Below are 18,989 nucleotides of genomic sequence, written 5' to 3'. Positions count from 1 at the left end.
CAAGGGTAGTAGAGCGTTGCTTTACTATCTTCCTGCTGTCCGTGATCTTTACCGGATCGGGACTTATGACTGGGCCAGCTTGGCCTATGCTGACTTCGTTCGTGCGCTGAGGGACTCGTGTCGACACCGCTCCTTTGGGACGAACGTTGCTTTGTCTGCCTTGTGGAAGGTCGTAGAGGTAAACATTTATTCCCTACAAGGTTTAGCTCTGCATATTAGTTAGCATTTGCTCACACTTTTAACTCTTTGTAGATCTGGTTCTACGAGTATTTTCCTTCTGCTGCGCCGGCGAGACCATCGCCGCGGGGATTTCCAGTGAGCGCCTCTTGGGGCGGCCACCATGTGGACATGTCCACTACACATGTCCGGAACCGGATCATCGCGGTACGACCTTTATTGTTTATCTTGCATTTTTCGCGGTGCTTAGATATATTCTTGCCTGATCGATGCTTTTTATAGGGACCTAAGGTGGTATACCGGCCGTGGGGCGGTTGGACAGTCCTTGGGTTAGCCGCACAGTATTCTAATGAGCGTCGCTATTTTCTGGGGACTTATGGAGCGGTCGCGCACTTAGGAGACAGGGTCGCTAGACAACATTCTTCTGATGTCTTCGTCGTTCCTGCTGCTCCACAACGTCATATGTTTGACGAGGCGCGGTTGTCGAGCATGTCTGAGGGAGCTGGTACTCCTTGGCGATCCCATGTAATCCTCGGGTGGTGTTATGTTGAGGAGCTACTACCTTTGTTAGCTCTAGCCCCCGTACCGGCTGAGGATGTGAGAGTAAGATTTTCTTAGCTTTACTTTCCACTAAGTAGCCCCCCAAGTAATGTTTTGCTGACCTTTTTGTCTTATCAGAACGGTGTTGTTGAGTTCGTGCCACCCCGTATGTCCATCCACTACCAGGGGATGTACGGGCCGATCGAGGAGATGATTTCTCCGGCTCCCGAGGGCGAGCGCTTCGTAGAGCGGCCGATTCCTCGCCACCAGACTAGAGTAAGCCTAGTTTTTTCAGAATTTTTGTGTTCATATATCATGCATTTTACTGACTTATTTTTCTGACAGTTTTCACGCGAGGTGGTTTCGGCGATGGCATGATGCATAGATGCCTTCCGGAGCCAGCTCGTCCGGATGAGGAATGCAGCCACTTGCCGTCGGGATGACATCATCCGAGAGGTAGCCTTTCTTTACTCATTATTTTTGCATTGCTACTTCAATTTTACTTTGTTTCTGATTTAACTCTTTTTGCAAGGCCAACCTATCTCTTCTCACACCCGCACGAGACCTGAGGGGCGGAGAGATCCGGCGAGGTCTAGCTCGAGACGTCGTCGCACTTCGTCAGGGGGGTAGAGGTGGTCGCTCTGAGGCTTCTCGAGCTGACGTTGCAGAGGGCTCAGGATCTTCTTCTGAGGGTGCTCATGCTGTACTGGTAGGAGAGGCTACCTCGGCTTTCAGGGGTGGTGGGATGTACGAGGTTGGCTCGTCATCGCAGCAGCCTCCGCGGCCTCAGCCTCAGGTTGATGCTGGCTGGAGTGGTCCTATATTGAGTCTTCCTCCTCCTACGGAGACTGGAGCTGGAGCTGGAGCTGAAGCTGGTGGAGAGGTGACTCCTCGTACGGCGCAATTTTATGACATGATGGGCCTACGTCCTCCGGCGCCGTAGTTTGTTCCTGTGTATATTTTATTTTGACTTTTTTTATAGAACTTTGCCTTAGACTCATTGTTTATAGACATATTTTGTATATTTATGCTATTATGAATTTATTTACTTGTTATGTGTATGTTAGTGTGTGCAAGAAGAGTGTGACAACGATTTTGCGCAAAAATTCCGTCATTTTTATTATTGATGGAGGGTATCCGACTCTCTCCCCCAAAAAGAAAAAAAAAGGAAAAAATTGAATAGAATGTCGGGTGTTTGGAATTTAAAATAAAGTCCAAAAAGAATAATATAAATTAAAAATAATAGCTATATTTAATTAATTAAGAAAAAGGATAAAAAAGATTAAACGGAGCCATAAAGTCATTAACCGACTCGAGTCTAATATTAAAAACGCAAGTTGAGCACGTGCGGTTGGTCTGGCAACTTGGCGCCAAGCGTTGGCGGTTGGCGCCAATCACGGGATTGTGACGCCAATTGACGCTGATATCGTGTTTCAGTCTGATTGAAATTCCTCGCAATTTGTGTATAAAAATCCCCTTGCCCAGTCGATTCTTCTCATAATTTCAGCGAATAAAATAATTCTCTTTTTTAGAAAAACAATAATCATGTCTTTAGTCACCAAGACCTTCACCCAATACACTCATGAATGGTGTCGATCTCTTAATGCGAGGGAGAGAAAAGAATTAGATTTATTTCACCTGGGGGAATTTATGGCATCAAAGGGGTAGATCTTAACCTAGACTTCATACATACCGCTTTAGAGTTTTGGAATGTTGATACTCATTGTTTCAGAATAGGGAATTTGCATTGCATTTTTACAGATGTGGCTAATGGAGAGGCTAGGATTAATTAGCTCTCTAGACGATATTGAAAAATATACTCCCAATTGCTTTGTGAGAAGGAAGAAGCGCATCCCTAAAATTGGGCGCCATAGGTGGAGAAAAGTCTTTGAATCGCGTGATTTTGCTATCAAGTGGGTCGTCCCATGGTGGAAAATAGAAAGGATGGTTGGTGTTAACAAGCAACCTTTCTGCCGTCTTCCAAGCTTGTCTCGTGTAACTTATTATTATCCCTGCAGGGTAAAAAGACAATACGGCTTGCTTCAGAATATTCCTTTTGGGGATCTTCGTCCTCCCTTTGAGTACCCTGTATCTCAAGAAGTAGATAGATTCGATGCTTACTGGAGCGCTAGACCTTTATGGGAAGTGATTACCCAAAAGGTTCCTCTTTCTTTGCCCAATGATGTAAAGAAGTGGTTGCTGAAGAAATCTTCCATTGATCAGGGTAGAACTGATGTGAAGAATCGTCTAGGTGACAGGGTGACTCCTGCCAAGGAACGCTTAGGTGCAAGAATTGAATTCAAAACACCTGCAATGCCTAGGAAGAAAGGTGCTACCAAAGACAAAGGGAAAAGGAAAGCTAACACCACAGATAAAAAGGCCTGGGTGGAAAAGAAGCATGGAGTGTTACTTGAAGGGGAGACCATCTACTCCAAAATTGAATGTAGGTCCTCTAAAGGATGCCTACTAGCTAAAGTTATGGATGAAGAGGAGGAAGCAGACAAGAATTGGAAAAGAGCTAGAAAGGAAAAGAAAGATTAAGAGCATTGCTTAGCTTTAGATTTATTAGACTTATATTGTTATTTTTATTTAAAGTTAATTTATTTCAGCTTTTATTTAAATTCCATCAATAATGTAATTTTATTTTATTAATGAAATATCAGCTTTCAATTAAATTATTCACTTTAAATTTATTTTATTAAATTTTCCAGAAATTCTTCGAGTATGGAAGTCGAAAATTTTCCGAAAAACACCGAAATTCGCCCAGAGCTTATTTCCAAATTGGCGCCAGTTATTGGCATTTGGCGCCTACCATTGAAGTTTGGCGCCAGGCGCCAATTCCATCGGCTGGCGCCAGGTTCTGTTCTGCGACGCCAATAATTCGCCGATTTTCTGTTGAAATCTAAATTAATTCTGGAACGCGGAGATGTCAAAAAATAAAGTGGCCGCACCCGTAAAGGGTTGCCTACGTATCCTTTCTTAAGGAATCAGGCCGAACGTAGCTCTCTTGAGTATCCTACTCAAGTAATTATGGGTAGTATTTCTTAAGTTGGTCAAGATTGGTCATGTTTGAGAATTCATTGCCATCCATGTCAGTTAGTTTTGCTGCACCTCCTGATAGGATTGTCTTGACAATGTAGGGTCCAGACCAATTAGGTATAAATTTTCCCCTTGGGTCTAAAATATTTAGCGCTTTTAATACCAAGTCTCCTACTTTGATATTTCTTGTCTTGACCTTCTTATTAAAATACCTAGCCATGCGAGTTTGGTAACACTGAGTGTGATGTAGAGCTTCTAGTCGTTTTTCGTCGAGTAGAATCAATTCTTCGTATCTTGCCCTAGTCCATTCAACTTCATCGAGTTTACTCTCTAACGCGATGCGTAGAGATGGTATTTCTAGTTCGACAGGTTGTACGGCATCCCTTCCATATACCAAGGAAAATGGCGTATTTCCTGTTGATGTACGGATTGACGTGCGATAACCCCACAATGCAAAGTGAAGCTTGTCAGGCCAATCCTTATAATTTTCTGTCATTTTCTCGATGATAGTCTTTAGATTTTTATTAGCTGCCTCAATTGCTCCGTTTGCTTGAGGTCTATAAGGGGAAGAATGATGGTGTTGAATGCCGTATTTTTGTAGCAATTCTTCACATTTGCTTGAAAGTGAGTTCCATTGTCACTTATCATTTCATGTGGGACTCCATATCGACAAATAATATTTCTTTCGATAAAAAGTGCTACATGTTTTGCAGTGAGTTTAGCGTACGATTGCGCTTCGACCCACTTTGTAAAGTAATCAATTGCTACTAGGATAAATTCGTGGCCTCCTATTCCTGGGGGAGTGATTTTGCCAATGATGTCAATTCCCCATGTAGAGAATGGCCATGGCGATGTGTAGGTGTAGAGCAAAGATGGAGGGACATGTTGTAAATTGGCATAAATTTGGCACTTAGGGCATCTTTTTACGTATTGATGGCAATCCCTATTCATTGTAGTCCAATAATATCCTTCGCGCATTATTTTCTGGACTAACATTTTGTCGTTTACATGAGTGCCACAGATTCCTTCGTGAACTATTCTCATTACTCTTTGTGTATCCATCTTTCCTACACATAAGAGAACTCGACCTTTAGGTACCCTTTTATGTAGCTCGTTGTCTATGAGTACATATTGAGAAGCCAAAAGTCTAAACGCTCGCTTTGCTCTTTTGTCAGCATGAGGAGGGTATTCTCCATTGGTGACATAATTGAGTATGTCCGTGTACCACGGTTCTTCTTCTTCTTCCTCTTCTTGGACTAAGTCGTCGTCTTCTATAGCCTGGATATATGCTGGTTTGTGCCTTTTTTCGATAGTTAGAGGCATTTTCTCGATTTCCGTGGGAATCCTAACCATTGAGGCTAATCTTGCCAAGGCATCGGCAAATTGGTTTTCCTCTCTAGGTAGATATATATATTCTACCTTCTCTAACTGATCGGTAAGAGTTTCCAGATAGGTTTGGTAAGGGGCTAGGCTTTCGCTCCTTACATTCCACCTCTTAGATATCTGATTGATGATCAAAGAAGAGTCTCCGAATATTCTTAACTTCTTTACTCCCAATGCCAAAGCTATTTCAAGGCCTACCACGCACGCTTCATATTCAGCAGCATTGTTGGTAACGTCGAAATCAAGCTTTATGGAGATTGGAACATGCTCCTCTTTAGGTGATACTAGTAGTACTCTAACGCCACATCCCTTTTGGTTTGAGGCTCCGTCGGAATACAAGGTCCAAGTATCATCTTCAGTGACCATTAAGTCTTCATCTGGAAATTCATTGTCTTGTATTGGCGTCGAGTCTTCTATTGGAAAGTCTGCTAGAAAGTCTGACACCACGGATCCTTTAATAGCTTTTTGTGGCATAAACCTTACATCGAACTGAGCTAGGTTAACTATCCATCTTGAAATGCGTCCATTGAGTGTAGATTTCTCGAACAGATACTTAAGTGGATCTAATCGGGAGACTACGAAAATGGTATGCACCAACATGTAATGTCTTAACTGAGTTGTGGCCCAGACCAAGGCGAGGCACAACTTCTCGAGCGGTGTATAGCATGTTTTGTATTCGAGCATCTTTTTACTTAGGTAGTAAATTGCGTTCTCTTTGCCTTCTACTTCTTGTGCTAGCATGGCTCCCATTGTCTCTTTGGTAACCGTCAAATATAACCTAAGAGGTATTCCGGGAAGTGTTGGCGCTAATACGAGAGGATTTGCAAGATAGGCTTTAATCTTTTCAAAGGCTTTTTGACACTCGTCATCCCATATTACTGGTACATTCTTCTTGAGCTTCTTGAAGATTGGTTCACATATCGTCGTCAGTTTTGATATGATCCTACTTATGTATTGCAACCGGCAAATAAATCCTCGAATCTGTTTCTCAGTCTTGGGCGGTGGCATTGACATGATTGCTTTAATCTTGGTTGGATCCACCTCTATTCCTCTAGAGCTTATGACGTATCCCAAGAGCTTGCCTGAGGTGACTCCAAAAGCACATTTTGATGGATTCAACCTCATGTTATACTTTCTTAGCCTTTCGAAAAATTTCCTTAAGGCTATTTGATGGCCTGGACGGTCTTTTGATTTTACAATCATGTCGTCGACATATACTTCGACTTCTTTGTGCATCATGTCATGGAGTAAGGCAGTTGCTGCACGTTGGTAAGTAGCACCCGCGTTTTTCAACCCAAATGGCATTACCGTGTAGCAGTAAGTGCCCCATGGTGTTATAAAGGTTGTTTTCTCTATGTCTTCTTCTGCCATGAGAATCTGGTTATAACCTGCGTACCCATCCATGAACGAGAGAAGTGCGTGATTTTCCGTGTTATCTACCAGAATATCGATGTGTGGAAAAGGGTAGTCGTCCTTTGGACTTGCCTTATTTAGATCTCGATAGTCGACACACATCCTTACCCTTCCGTCTTTCTTCGGAACTAGGACGACGTTGGCGACCCATTCGGGGTATTTGGATACCTTGATGAAACCTGAAGTTATTTGTTTTTGAACTTCTTCTTTTATTTTAAGTGCTACGTCGGGTTTCATTTGACGCAACTTTTGTTTTACAGGTTTCATTCCTGGAATTAGTGGTATAGTGTGTTGAGCTATTTCTCTATTAATGCCTGGCATATCTACATATGACCAAGCAAATACATCGATAAATTCTTTAAGTAAGTTAATTAAATCGGTTCTTTCTTGTTTATTCAATGTTAATCCGATTTTAACTTCTCTTTTATGAGTTGAATCATTCAAGATGTCAACAGTTTCAGTTTCTTCAATTACCGGTGTTTTCTTTTCGAGTGTTTCCATTGCTTTAATAATTTCTTTCTTTTTCATCGTTAGCTAAGCAATGCTCGTCATCTTGGGTTAGGGAGGAACACAAGAAGTAAGGAGAATGAGAAATATTATTATACTCTGAGATCATTACATCAAAGAGTGATATGTCCTCAGGGACTGGATCACTAACTATCCTAGGAGAAGAAATAGGAGGGGGAGGTGCTACTACTAAAGACTTAGAAGACTCTAAAGGGAAAGACTCTGACTCAGACGAGTCTTCAAATATCGGTCCCTGTCCTGTCGTGATTGATATCTTCCTTCCGCTTGGAGTAGTCACTTTGATAGTCTTGCGCCACCCTTGTAGTGAGCCTTCGGCTGGAGTAATTAGCTTCGAGGGGTCGAAGCTTTCACTTTGTAGGACCGTTTGAATGAGCGAGGAGTTATCTTCTTCATAAGTTGGCTCATTCTTTTCTCGCCCAAACAGTAATCCAATGACGTTAAAGTCAAAGCATGGGGGTGCTTTCTCCTTACGGACAGGAGTTGAGATTTCATCAGTGAAGTAGCAATCCAAGAAAATCTCGAATCCCGGTTGTCTTATGCCGTTTACAAAAAATGGCTTGGGAAATTCATGGCATGGATAGTCCTCTCCTTCTTTTATGAACTGACCATTAAGCGTAAGAGGGTACTGATCCATTGGAATTGCTTTCTTTTGAATGCGAGCGTCCCTACGTGCTTTCAACTTTTCTTGGGCTCGCTTGAGATCTTTCCGAGTCGGTTCAAAACCAAGTCCGAAAGTATCTAACTTAGGGAGGCTAGGTGACTCTAGCGGTTTTGTCATTTCTTTCTTCTTTCCTAAAGTCATTCCAGGAAAGTGTCCTTGTTTCTTCAGCATGGCGTTGACAATCATGTTGGAATGGGGGTCATGGCAAAGAGATGTCCTTTCATCCTCCAGGATTAAGGAGACTTCTTCGTTAAAGCCCCATAGGTCTTCGTCATCCTCGTCGTGCTCCACATTAATGATTGGATTCTCTATGGATTTGATTCTCATAGGCGAAGCATCGATGGTGATTGGAATTCCTCCAACTATAGCCTTCACTTATTGGTGGAGAGATGAAGGGACGGGCTTTAGATCATGAAGCCAAGGGCGTCCCAACAACAAGTTGAATGAAGCTTTGATGTCCACTACTTGGAAAGTAGTAGCATGTTTTGTTGCTCCTGCCGTTACATTTAGGGTAATCTTGCCAAGAGCTTGACGACGAGTATTATCGTAAGATCTTATTCCTTGTGTGGACGGAGTTAAGTCTTCGTCCTTTATGCCGAGCATCCTCGCAGTTCTAAGTGGACAGACATTGATAGCCGATCCATTGTCTACAAGAGTCATAGGAACATTCATCCTTTTGCAAACTACTGTGAGGTTTAATGCCTTGTAATGTTTGTCACCTTCTGGGGGTAAATCTTTGTTAGAAAAGGTGATCAAATTAATCGGATTAGGAAGGTCACTTGTGAGGAAGTTGGCTAGTCCCTCAGGAGTAGTGTCAGAATCTATCCCGACTTTATCAAAGGCATTCATTACAGCCAACCTATGTTCTCGAGATGTTGCCAGAAGTTTCCATACATTCATCTCAACTTTTGTCTTCTTAAACTGTTTAACAATGTCGTTGTCTTCGATGATAGGTATGGGAACTTGATGTATGGTTGGCATAGGTTGTGTTGAAACGGGAGGTTGCATTCTCCCAGATCTTGTGAGGACATCTATTGATGAATCTTCCTCAGCCCAAATGTCATCTGTGGTGTATGACACAGATAGTGAAGGTCCTACTATGTCCTTTAGACAGACATCTTCTTCATCACTGTCCCAAACTCCATTAATGGTTGTATCCTCTTCTTGTTGAACTTGGACTAGTTTCTTTTCATCAATCACTTTCTGTACCAAATCCTTGAATTTGAAACAGTTTTCTATAGTGTGACCCTCTGATTGATGATACTGACAGTAATATCTATCTGTCCTTTTTAATGACTCAAATGGTCTCGGTTCGAGAGGTTTGACCTCGCCACTCTCGGAGAGCATTTCGAACATTTGCGCATATGGGATCCCAATTGGAGTGTAGATTCTATTGCTCTTCTTGGGTTTTTTCAGTGACTTGTAAGGGAAAGTGCTTTGCCTCATAAGTCGTTCTCACTGGTGTGAATTCTCTTTTAGGTTCTTCTTTTGGAAGTGGAAGCTCACCATATTTCTTATGGAGTTCGTTCATAACCTTGAGAGCTTCGCGTAGTAGTTGCGATGCCTCCTTCATAGACAGTGTGAGCAATTGTATATCTTCCTTATTCGCCGATTCTGGAAGACTATCCTTAACATCGAAAAATATCTCCTCTTCTTTTCCTATGACATTGATTTCTTCGACAGGTTTAATGAGAGAGGAGGGGTCAACCTCGTTTTCCTCATCGGAGATAGCCAGGGTATGAGCTAGAGGTGCATTGACGATGCTTGGCTTCTTACTGGCAGGGGGCAACGGCAGTTTGTTATTGTCGATTAGGTCTTGGATAGCTTCCTTAAGCTTCCAACAACTTTCAGTGGAATGGCCCCTACCTTGGTGATACTTGCAGTGTGCATTGGGGTTCCAGTTAACCGACCTCTTCTCAACTAGTGGGTCCCCAAATGGTCCAATGGGAGTTATAAGACCTTTTGCATTTAGTCGATCAAATGCGGTGTCATAACTCATGCCAATAGGAGTGAAGTTCCTCCTAAATGGTTTCTTCTGTCCTTGGTTGTTCATGGCAAGAACTTCTCCTAAATTAAAGGTGCTAACATTATTTGAATGGGCGGTTTTGGAAGAAGAAGGATTGTCGTTCTTCTTTCCTTTCCAGCCAATGTTGGAGTTATTGTTGGCAGCTTTTGACTTAGCCAAGTCATCTTCAATATTGATCCCAATGTCATAAACGGCCTTGAAGGTATGGAGATTATTTTGATACTTGAGATGCTTGGAATATTTTTCTTGGAGATTTTTGATAAACAGTCTCACAGACTCTTTTTCACTTGGCACCTCAATCATCTTTGCTGAGGTTTCTCTCCACTTGTTAAAGAAAGAGGTGAAGCCTTCATTCTCTTTCTGGTTGAGGATTTCAAGCTCTCTATGGTCAGTCTCGACTTGAATTTTGCACTTGTACCTATCTACGAAAGCGTTTGCTATAGACTCCCAGGTAGAGGTCTTTTCTTTTTCGAGAGAAAAGAACCATTGTTGGCAAACGGTCTCGAGAGATAGTGAGAAAAGAGAAGGGAAGACCTTCTTATCGATACCCTTGATACTCATTATTGTTTCAAATGCTTTTAAATGAAAGTAAGGGTTGTCAATTGCTCTGAATTTTGGGATGTCGTTGGCGTTGAACTTCTGCGGAAGAAGATCTTTGTCCACCGAGACCCCTTGTGATGTAAGCTCTTGAAACTTGTAGTCGCTGGACAACTTGCTTAAACTCTCTTGCATGAGGTCCATTTGTTGTTTCTTCACGGGATCATCGATCCTAAGTGCGAGAAGCTTCAGTGTCTCAGTCACAGTAGTCTGTTGGTTCTTAAGATCATTGACTTCTTCTTGTGTTGCCATTATAACCCTAGCTTTTCTCTTGCGAGCTATAGGTTTGTCGAAAAGTTGGACTTGTACGAAGAGGTTATCTTTGATTAATCGTCCTTCTTTTCTTGACCACGCGCTATAAATTAAACCATTTTGCGTTTTAATTACTTGACTCGAATCATCTTGACTTTATGGTTTATTTTAAGGGAAAAAGAAAAAGAAAAGGGTGCATATTTTTGGCAAAAATAATGTACATATTTTTATTTTAGGCAAAAATAATGTACATATTTTTATTTTAGGGAACTAAGTATTATTATTTTTATATTGGAGGATCAATATCTGACTGACCCCCCTAAAAATGACGGAAAAACGCGCACACAAGACTCACTTAATCATGGTCAAAGTATGTGTATTGGTGTGTGCGTTGAGTGTAAGTGACATGCTTGGACTCTTGTGTAAGACCATGGGACTTAGTGCCTAAACTCGATCATTGATTCAATTAAACATTATTGACAGCAAAATTAACCGAATTAAACAGAAAACTGATTAATTAGACCCTAGGTGATGACTCGACCAATAATCCGAACTGTCGGCCAAGCGACAGGACTGGCGTCACACTGTGGAGCTTGGCGCCAGACAACATAGCTGTCGTCAGGCGCTACACTCCATAGTGAGGCGCTACAGCTCAGACTCTGGCGCCAATATTGGAGCTTCGGTCTGGGACTGTTTTCGGTGTTATTAGTCAGCTGGGGTATGCCTAAAGTCGTACTAGGTCAATTCCGATTAAAATATTAGACTTTATTGACTCAAATTAATTAATTAATTAATTAATTAGGCAAAGTTATTTAAGCCATTAATTTATTTAATCTCAACACAAGTCAACAAACGGTTAAGAGAAACATAGAATATATATGCACAACAAATAATGCACAATTAGTCAAGTAGGCACAATATGATGCAATGCGTTTGCAACCTAACCATGGCTCTAGTTCTAAAGTTCGGGATATGGTTTAGTCAAAAAGGGTCCATGGTTAATTTTCCGGATGCACCGCGCGGAAGCCTAACCGTGAAGGGTTGACGCGAGTGGATGGGACATCGCGAGTTTTAGAAAAAACTCGCTTCCATGGTTTGGTGAATTCAACATCTCGGATGTACCCTTTGTTGCACGGAGCGTTCAATCGGGTAGATGGAGCATGAATTCCTTGAGGGTTATGTCCATATGTAGAACACATATGGGTTTCAGAAAAGTGAGAAAAAATTCAATCAGGAAGAAGGATCGAGCAAACAAAACGAAAAACCGGTCGAAATTAGAACGCATATTTCTGGCTCGGTATTGGGGGAAATTGGCGCCAGCAAACAGAGACTGGCGCCAGCTTTTAACTGTAGCGCCTGGCGCCAATACTGCGTCTGGCGCTACGGCGAAAAGTCTGGCGCCAAGCTCTGGCCCCTGACGCTACTTCCCACATGCCTCAGCAGCTTTCTGTGCTCGATAAAATTCTCCAGTTTCGCGCGGTGTTATTTCAGTCCTAGTTGTGAAAGACGTTTCTCAAATTTCCTACTTGTAAAATCCTATGTTTTTAAATCATTACGGATGGTCTTTCTAATGAGATCTTTTTTATGCATATGACAATAATGTTAATCAAAATTACGCACATGAAATACTTAGAACTTTTCGAGTCTCATCCACTCATTCTAAATCATTGCCGAAACAAATTCATGAATTAAAATAGAAATCTTCCCCAGTGGAGTCGCCAAAAACTGTAGGGAATAATTTCAAGCCTTTAAATCCCACTAGCTTGAACCCCACTGTGATCATACACTAAAGTACGGTGGCGTCCAAAAGGGAAGTAGATAGAGCAAAAGTGTCGCCAACAAGTTTTTTAGGAACTTGTAAACCGTTCACAAGGTGAAGGTTACACCCCTTAATGATCCAAGAGATCGCCAACTCCATAAGGTCTAGAACCAAATAAGGGTTTGGGGATGAAGTTACAAATCTAACCTAAAAGAGATTGAACCTGCCCTAATAATAGGCATCTACTTTATTCTGATCGTATTCATGTGCGCTTTCTGACTAACATGCAATCAATAGGTTAACCCTAAATTTGTTTATCTATGTTGGTTGAATTTAAATGCACAAATAAATCTATTATTGGCGATCACTTGAAATTATAATCATATTAACCCTAACAAGATTATTAAATATCTTATTAAGCGTGATTAAAAGTACAAATTCCCTTTAAACATGCATAAAAGGCGTGATCAAGCAATAAATAATAAATCAAGCAACATAATAATCATAATAATAAAATTATAATAGTCATAATAATAATCATAAATAAAATAATCATCATCAAAATAATAATAATAATAATAATAATAATAATAATAATAATAATAATAATAATAATAATAATAATAATAATAATAATAATAATAATAATAATAATAATCACAAATTATAACAATTATAATCATAATCATGTTAACATTAAAACATAATAATAATAGCAAGATCCTAGGCATGATACTAACAAGATTAATAACAAATCCTAGCATGTCACTAAGCAATAAAAATCAAATCTTTAGCCCTAACATGATACTAACAATCATAAATATTAGGAAGAACATAGGAAGCATCGCAGGAATCATATTTAATATTTGAATTACCCTAGACATGATACTAGGAATAATAATAACAATGTAAACATGATTTCTACATCATAAAATCAATAAATCAATAAAGTACTTACTTTAATGCCTCGTACCTCTTTTTAATAACAAAATACACACGTTAGTAACTTCAAGGAAAATAATAATAAAACAATCAAATTAAATAATTGAAATAGAGATTTGGGACCAAACCCTCAGAAATTAAAACCTTTCACGTCTAGGGCGAAGGCAACTTCGAATATGGCTAGGCGTGTCTAGATCTTGTGAATGCGGAATTTTGTATGAAAAAAAAGCTTGAAGAAAAGAATTGAATGAATGCTAATTAAAACTAATTGTAGAACTTGAGAATTGGTGAATGATTAGAGAGAATAGGTGAATTAATGAATGTAGATGATCGGTTCATCAAAACGGAGTTTTTAATACAATATTTATAAAGAAAATCAGCCAAAAAGATAAAATAAACAAAACAGAGTCTGACGCTCAGAAAACAGAGCTGGCGCCAACCCTGGCTAGCTGGCGCCAGGCACCAACATTAGCTCCAGGTGCCAATGGCTAGCGCCAGGCGCCAAAGCCTGGGGATAGGCGCCAAGCCTGATTCCAACACGTTTTCGAAAATCCGATAAGTTTACCGTACTGGAGGATAAAAAAATATAATTTCCTCGAAAATGATATTTGATTTTGATTAAAACTCTGAAAAGTCAACAAAAGTCAATTTATCAATGCTAATTGAATTAGGAATGAAAAGAACCTTTTAGAAGAATCTAGAAGACTAAAACCATTCCTAATTGCATTAGGAATGATAAATCATATTAGGCACTCCTCAAGATCATTGGGTCGTACATAAAGCTCGAACCGGGCCCAGTTTAGTAAATTGGCCATAACTTCCTCAATATTCATCGGAATTGGGCTTATAATCTATCGTTGGAAAGGTCTTTGCAAGCCCCATCCAACTACACTACCATTGGACCCATATCATGGACCAACCAAACTTGATTGGCTGTTTTCTTAAAATAAGTTTACAAAAACAGAAAGAAGAGAAAAGAAATTAAAACTATCCGCAACACTAGACTTTACACACTTTCGTTTCATTCGATTATGATTCGACGTAAAAGGTACTCATCACTGGGTTTGGTTTTGGGGAGACACAAATGGGTGTCTACAGCTATCTTTAGGTTTGCTGTAATAATTTTCCGCGGAAAATAATCAAAGACCATCGCTTGTTGATCCTCTTGAATCTTTTCTTTATAGATGCTACGCTGAATTTGCTGCTGTGCTAGTGCCTCGGCGTATTTTGTGAATAATCCGGTACCTCGCCGCTTGTGCTTCTTTGTGAACCATTACTTTGGTTCTTTCGATGAGCCAATACTTAGGCGCTTTAAGCTAAGTGAGACGATCATTTGTCAGGTCGATCACTTACTGCGATTGTAATTGATTCGACTATTTAATCATGTCAATTTGCTTATCGGGGATAACTAGCGTACCAAGGAATCCGAATTGCTGTATAACGCGTAATCATTTATGGGGGCCACGCTTCTTGTCGCCGTATTGACGGACGCTGTTATGCGCAACAGGCATTGTCGCCAGGCGACAACTTCGTCGTCTGACGCTAGAGTCAGGATTTTTGAATAAATCCTCTTTCCTTCTTCATTTCCGCTGCTGTTACAGTTTGTGTTCCGCTTTAAATTTTCGAATTAGTCGTTTCCTTTTAACCAAATCCGCTCAAATCTTTTTGCATATTAAATCTCTTCATCTCTAGTTTGCCGATATATGTAATTTTTGCTCCTTGGAAGTGATAGCTTCCTCGGCCTTGAAATTAAATCTTATCATTCAAGATCCTACCGAGTCCAAGTTGATTTCCATAGAGATCTTTTATCTTGGGAAATTCGTGTTCATGACCAATTACTACTCCAAATAAGGTGCTTGATCAAAACCCAGATGTACTCAATCAATTAACATGATTGTCATCAGGATGGTTTGTTAATTCAACTGTAATCAGGCCGACTCTAGTTAATTTGTTAAGTTGTTTACGTCCTTTTGCTTCAAATCTTTTGTAAAGGTTTCTCGTCCGTCGGGGACTTAGTGCACCTGCATCTATATTTTGGCCTATAGGACTTTTCTCATGTAATTAGAGTTCACCTAAGGCTTAGTGTTGCTTGACTCATTGTATAAAATTTAATGTGCTTTTAACACATATGACCTGTCATGACTCGACTCAAAGCGTTGGACTTGTGTGACTTCACATGACTCAAGGTGTTTACTTGAATTAATGATTACTCATTGCGTGTGACTTGTGTGTGCAAAGTGTTGACTCATGAATCAATGTGCGACTCGAAAATAAAAATTTATGTCATTTTTGTGGAGTATCGACTTTCTCCCGAAAAAGAAAGACGCGAAAAAACAGGAGTAAAGTGTTACGATATGATGCATGTTGAATGAGCTTAAACAACTATATGTGTCGATGTCGTATCTTAGGGTGTATAACATCCTAGGCTATTTCGATTGTTGATTCTAGATGAAATTATTTAGGTAACTTAAGTACGTAGGCTAAGTACTTCATACTTCGTGATGCAATGATGAGAAGGTATGCTTCCACGTTATGTTAAGATTTCATGACAAAAGGTTCCTAAGGGAAGTATCATTTGAGCATGTATCTGTGACGTGTGTGAAAGTGACATAAAATCATATTTTCGATTACACATTATACCTATAATGACTTATTGATATTTCCTCACTCATGCCTCAATACAAATTTTTGTGAACAACACGTGCATTGCACGGGCCAAAAGGCTAGTTTTTATTGAAGGAGACAACCTTACTGCTATTAATTAGTTGCAAGGTATTGCTTCTTGTCCATTGAAGATTCATTTGCTTATGGAGGAAGATAATTAAGATCATAGTTTAACAATGTTAATCCCTTTAACCAAGATACATGTACAAAGAAGCTAACAATATTGTGTATTATGGTTTTTCGCTAGGTCACTAAATGTGCGGTCATCAATAAATAAACTCCTTTATACACATTAAATTATGACTACGTTCTTGCTCAAGGTCCATGGGTTATTGGCGATAGTTATCTGTCTATCAGAAAATGGGTTCCGAAATTTGTTCCGGATGAAGAACCAATCAAGAAACTCACGGCATGGGTGCGTCTCCCTAATTTATCGGTTCAGTATTTTGACAAGCAGTTTCTCCATGATATTGGCTCCAAAATTGGCCGAGTAATTCACATTGATAAGCACACTGAGTCCCAAAGCAGAGGACAATTTGTCCGTTTTAGTATAGAGGTTGATTTGACAAAGCCTCTGCTCGCTAAGTTTCAAATGAATGGTCGTGTGTGGAGAGTTCAATACGAGGGTTTACAATTAATTTGCTTTAAATGTTGCAAGTTAGGTCACAAAGATGATCAATGTCATAATTTTAGTGTAGGAGATGAGAGCAGTAATGAGATTACTCCTAATGTGCAAGGCCATCTGATGGTTCAGAATAAAGTATCGAAGGTTCATAAACCAGAGGAAAAAGATAACTATGGGTCCTGGATGATTGTCCAACGCAATAATAGGAAGTATTCACCTAAAAGCAAACTGGAGCAAAAGCAGAGATCCCCCCAAGAGCAGAGTAACCATCAATCGGTTACTAAAAAGTTACAGAATGGTAGCCAACAACAGCGTAGGAAAGGGTCAACTGAGTCTAAAATTCCAGTTAACAGTGCTAAACAAGTTTCAGGATCGAGGTTTGATGTGCTTCAAGTTGAAGAAGGTTTGGAGGAGGCCGCAACTCTACCAGAAGTTCAAGCAAATAAGCACAATGAGGAGAATATTATCTCAAATGGAAATTTGCTCCTTGTGGACACAGCTATGTTAGGAGAGAATCATATGATTGGGACGGGATTTATTCCTCTTGAGCCTATTACCAAATTTGGCGAAGTCTTAAGCAAAGAGGGACAGTCTGGGAATAGATTAGGGGATACTCATACTCAGGACAAAATTGATCTTTTGGCAAATAATCAGTGTGATATAGTTTTGAGGGATAAGGATGGTAAGTTTCTCCCTGGAGTTTTGCCAAATAACTTTGTTGCCAATAATTCTAATTCTGAAGAGTCGAGAGAGCATATGAAAAAATTGCCTCTATCAATTCAGAGTAAGAATTTACTTAATTTAAATGGGAGGATAATTAGGAAACAAGATTATAAAAAATCTTTGTTGCCTTATTCGAGATCGAAACCTGTTTCAGGGAAGGAGAATTGTTATGAAATAGCCCCTTCTTCTCCGTCTACCCTAAAGAATATTTCAGCCAGTGAAGGGAAATCAATTAATTCAGTGCTTCGTAGCCATCATGAATCCGAATGATCGATGTTCCGATTACGTTGGAAACTCGAATTCCCCCATCTTACGAGATGTTTATGGACTTCCCAACGGAGGGGCCAACCCTGATTGTTTGCCATCCTCTGGTGAACAAGGCAAACATGGAAGTGACTACGTATCTACCGCCGGATCACAACCCCCCGGATATGATGGCGTCGTTCCAAATTCCAATAGAGACGGATGCACCAATGCGTGCTCTGAGGGAAGCTTATCTCTCGCTCATGTCTCATGTTCCTAGGAACGTGTATGATAGATTCCCTTCTTTTCCTATGTTTAATATGTCAATTAAAATACTAGTATGGAATGTGTAAGGTGTTGGGAATAAGTTGTCTATTATTAGAGAACTTGTTAGGATTAATAATCCAACTGTGCTTTTGCTTGTGGAAACCCATATAATTTGGGATCAAGCTCAAGCAGTTTGTGACCAAATTCGCTTCTCTGGGCAGACTCATGTGGATGCTGAGGGTTTCGCTGGGGGGATTTGGGTTTTTTGGAAAGAAGAAGAGGTGACTATTACTCCATATGATAGTCACTCGCAACATGTGACAGTGAGAATTCAAAAGCTGGGGGAAGATCCGTGGTTATTCTCTGCCATATATGCTAGTCCTAATAGCACCTGTCGCAAGGAGTTGTGGAGTGAGCTGGAGAAAATCAGAGGTAATTATAATGGTCCCTGGCTGATGGCAGGGGATTTCAATGGGACCTCCAATTTAAGAGAGAGGAATGGAGTTGAAAGTGCAGAGATGGTTCGAAGATGTCGTGATTTTAAATCTGGATACTTTTAAATCTGCTAGATTGGATAGAGGATTGGTTAATGAAGAATGGAGGTTTCTCTTTCCAAAAGGTGCGGTTCGCAATCTTCCAAAATCGAGGAGTGATCATTGCCCCATTATTGTTAGTACTACGGGTTTTGCTCCAATTCCGAATGCAATTAAGCCTTTCCGCTTTCAAGCGGCTTGGATGAATCATGGCCAATTTGAAAATTTTGTTCGAGACAAATGGGATACGGCTGCTCCTTTGATCCCTTTTCTGAAATCGTTTGCTAGCTGGCTGAATGTATGGAACAGGGAGGTTTTCCATAATATTTTTCGTAAGAAAAGGGAACTCTGGGCTCGAATGGAAGGGATTCAAAAAATTCTTGCGCAGGGTAGAGATAGACACTTGATAAAATTAGAAGCTGTTTTGCACAGAAAGTTGGATGATATCCTTCATCAAGAAGAATTGTTGTGGTTTCAAAAGTCGAGACTTGAGGCAATTAAAGATGGAGATAGGAATACAAAGTTTTTTCACCTCTCCAAAATTATTCGAAGTCGAAGAAATCGCATTGAGACTCTTCAAAATGCTGTTGGTGAATAGGTACTTTGTCCGAATTTAG

General features: G+C 40.3%; 1 protein-coding gene across 1 annotated transcript in view; it reads left to right on the top strand.

Annotated features, from left to right (window-relative positions):
* Positions 1–18,970, top strand: part of LOC145625122 (uncharacterized) — a 30,228-nt gene extending 11,258 nt beyond the window's left edge. Inside the window, exons 2-5 of the mRNA XM_081678202.1 lie at positions 15,310–15,374; positions 16,302–17,390; positions 17,927–18,271; positions 18,330–18,970. Of these exons, the coding sequence (XP_081534328.1) occupies positions 15,310–15,374; positions 16,302–17,390; positions 17,927–18,271; positions 18,330–18,970 (2,140 nt within the window). The remainder of the gene's footprint in view (positions 1–15,309; positions 15,375–16,301; positions 17,391–17,926; positions 18,272–18,329) is intronic.
* The last annotated feature ends 19 nt before the right edge of the window (positions 18,971–18,989 follow it).

Source organism: Chenopodium album, chromosome 3 (assembly GCF_948465745.1).
Source record: "Chenopodium album chromosome 3, dcCheAlbu1.1, whole genome shotgun sequence".
In the NCBI taxonomy this organism is placed as follows: domain Eukaryota; kingdom Viridiplantae; phylum Streptophyta; class Magnoliopsida; order Caryophyllales; family Amaranthaceae; genus Chenopodium; species Chenopodium album.
Note: the sequence above shows the minus strand (reverse complement) of the source record. Positions and strands in the feature narration are given on the sequence as shown.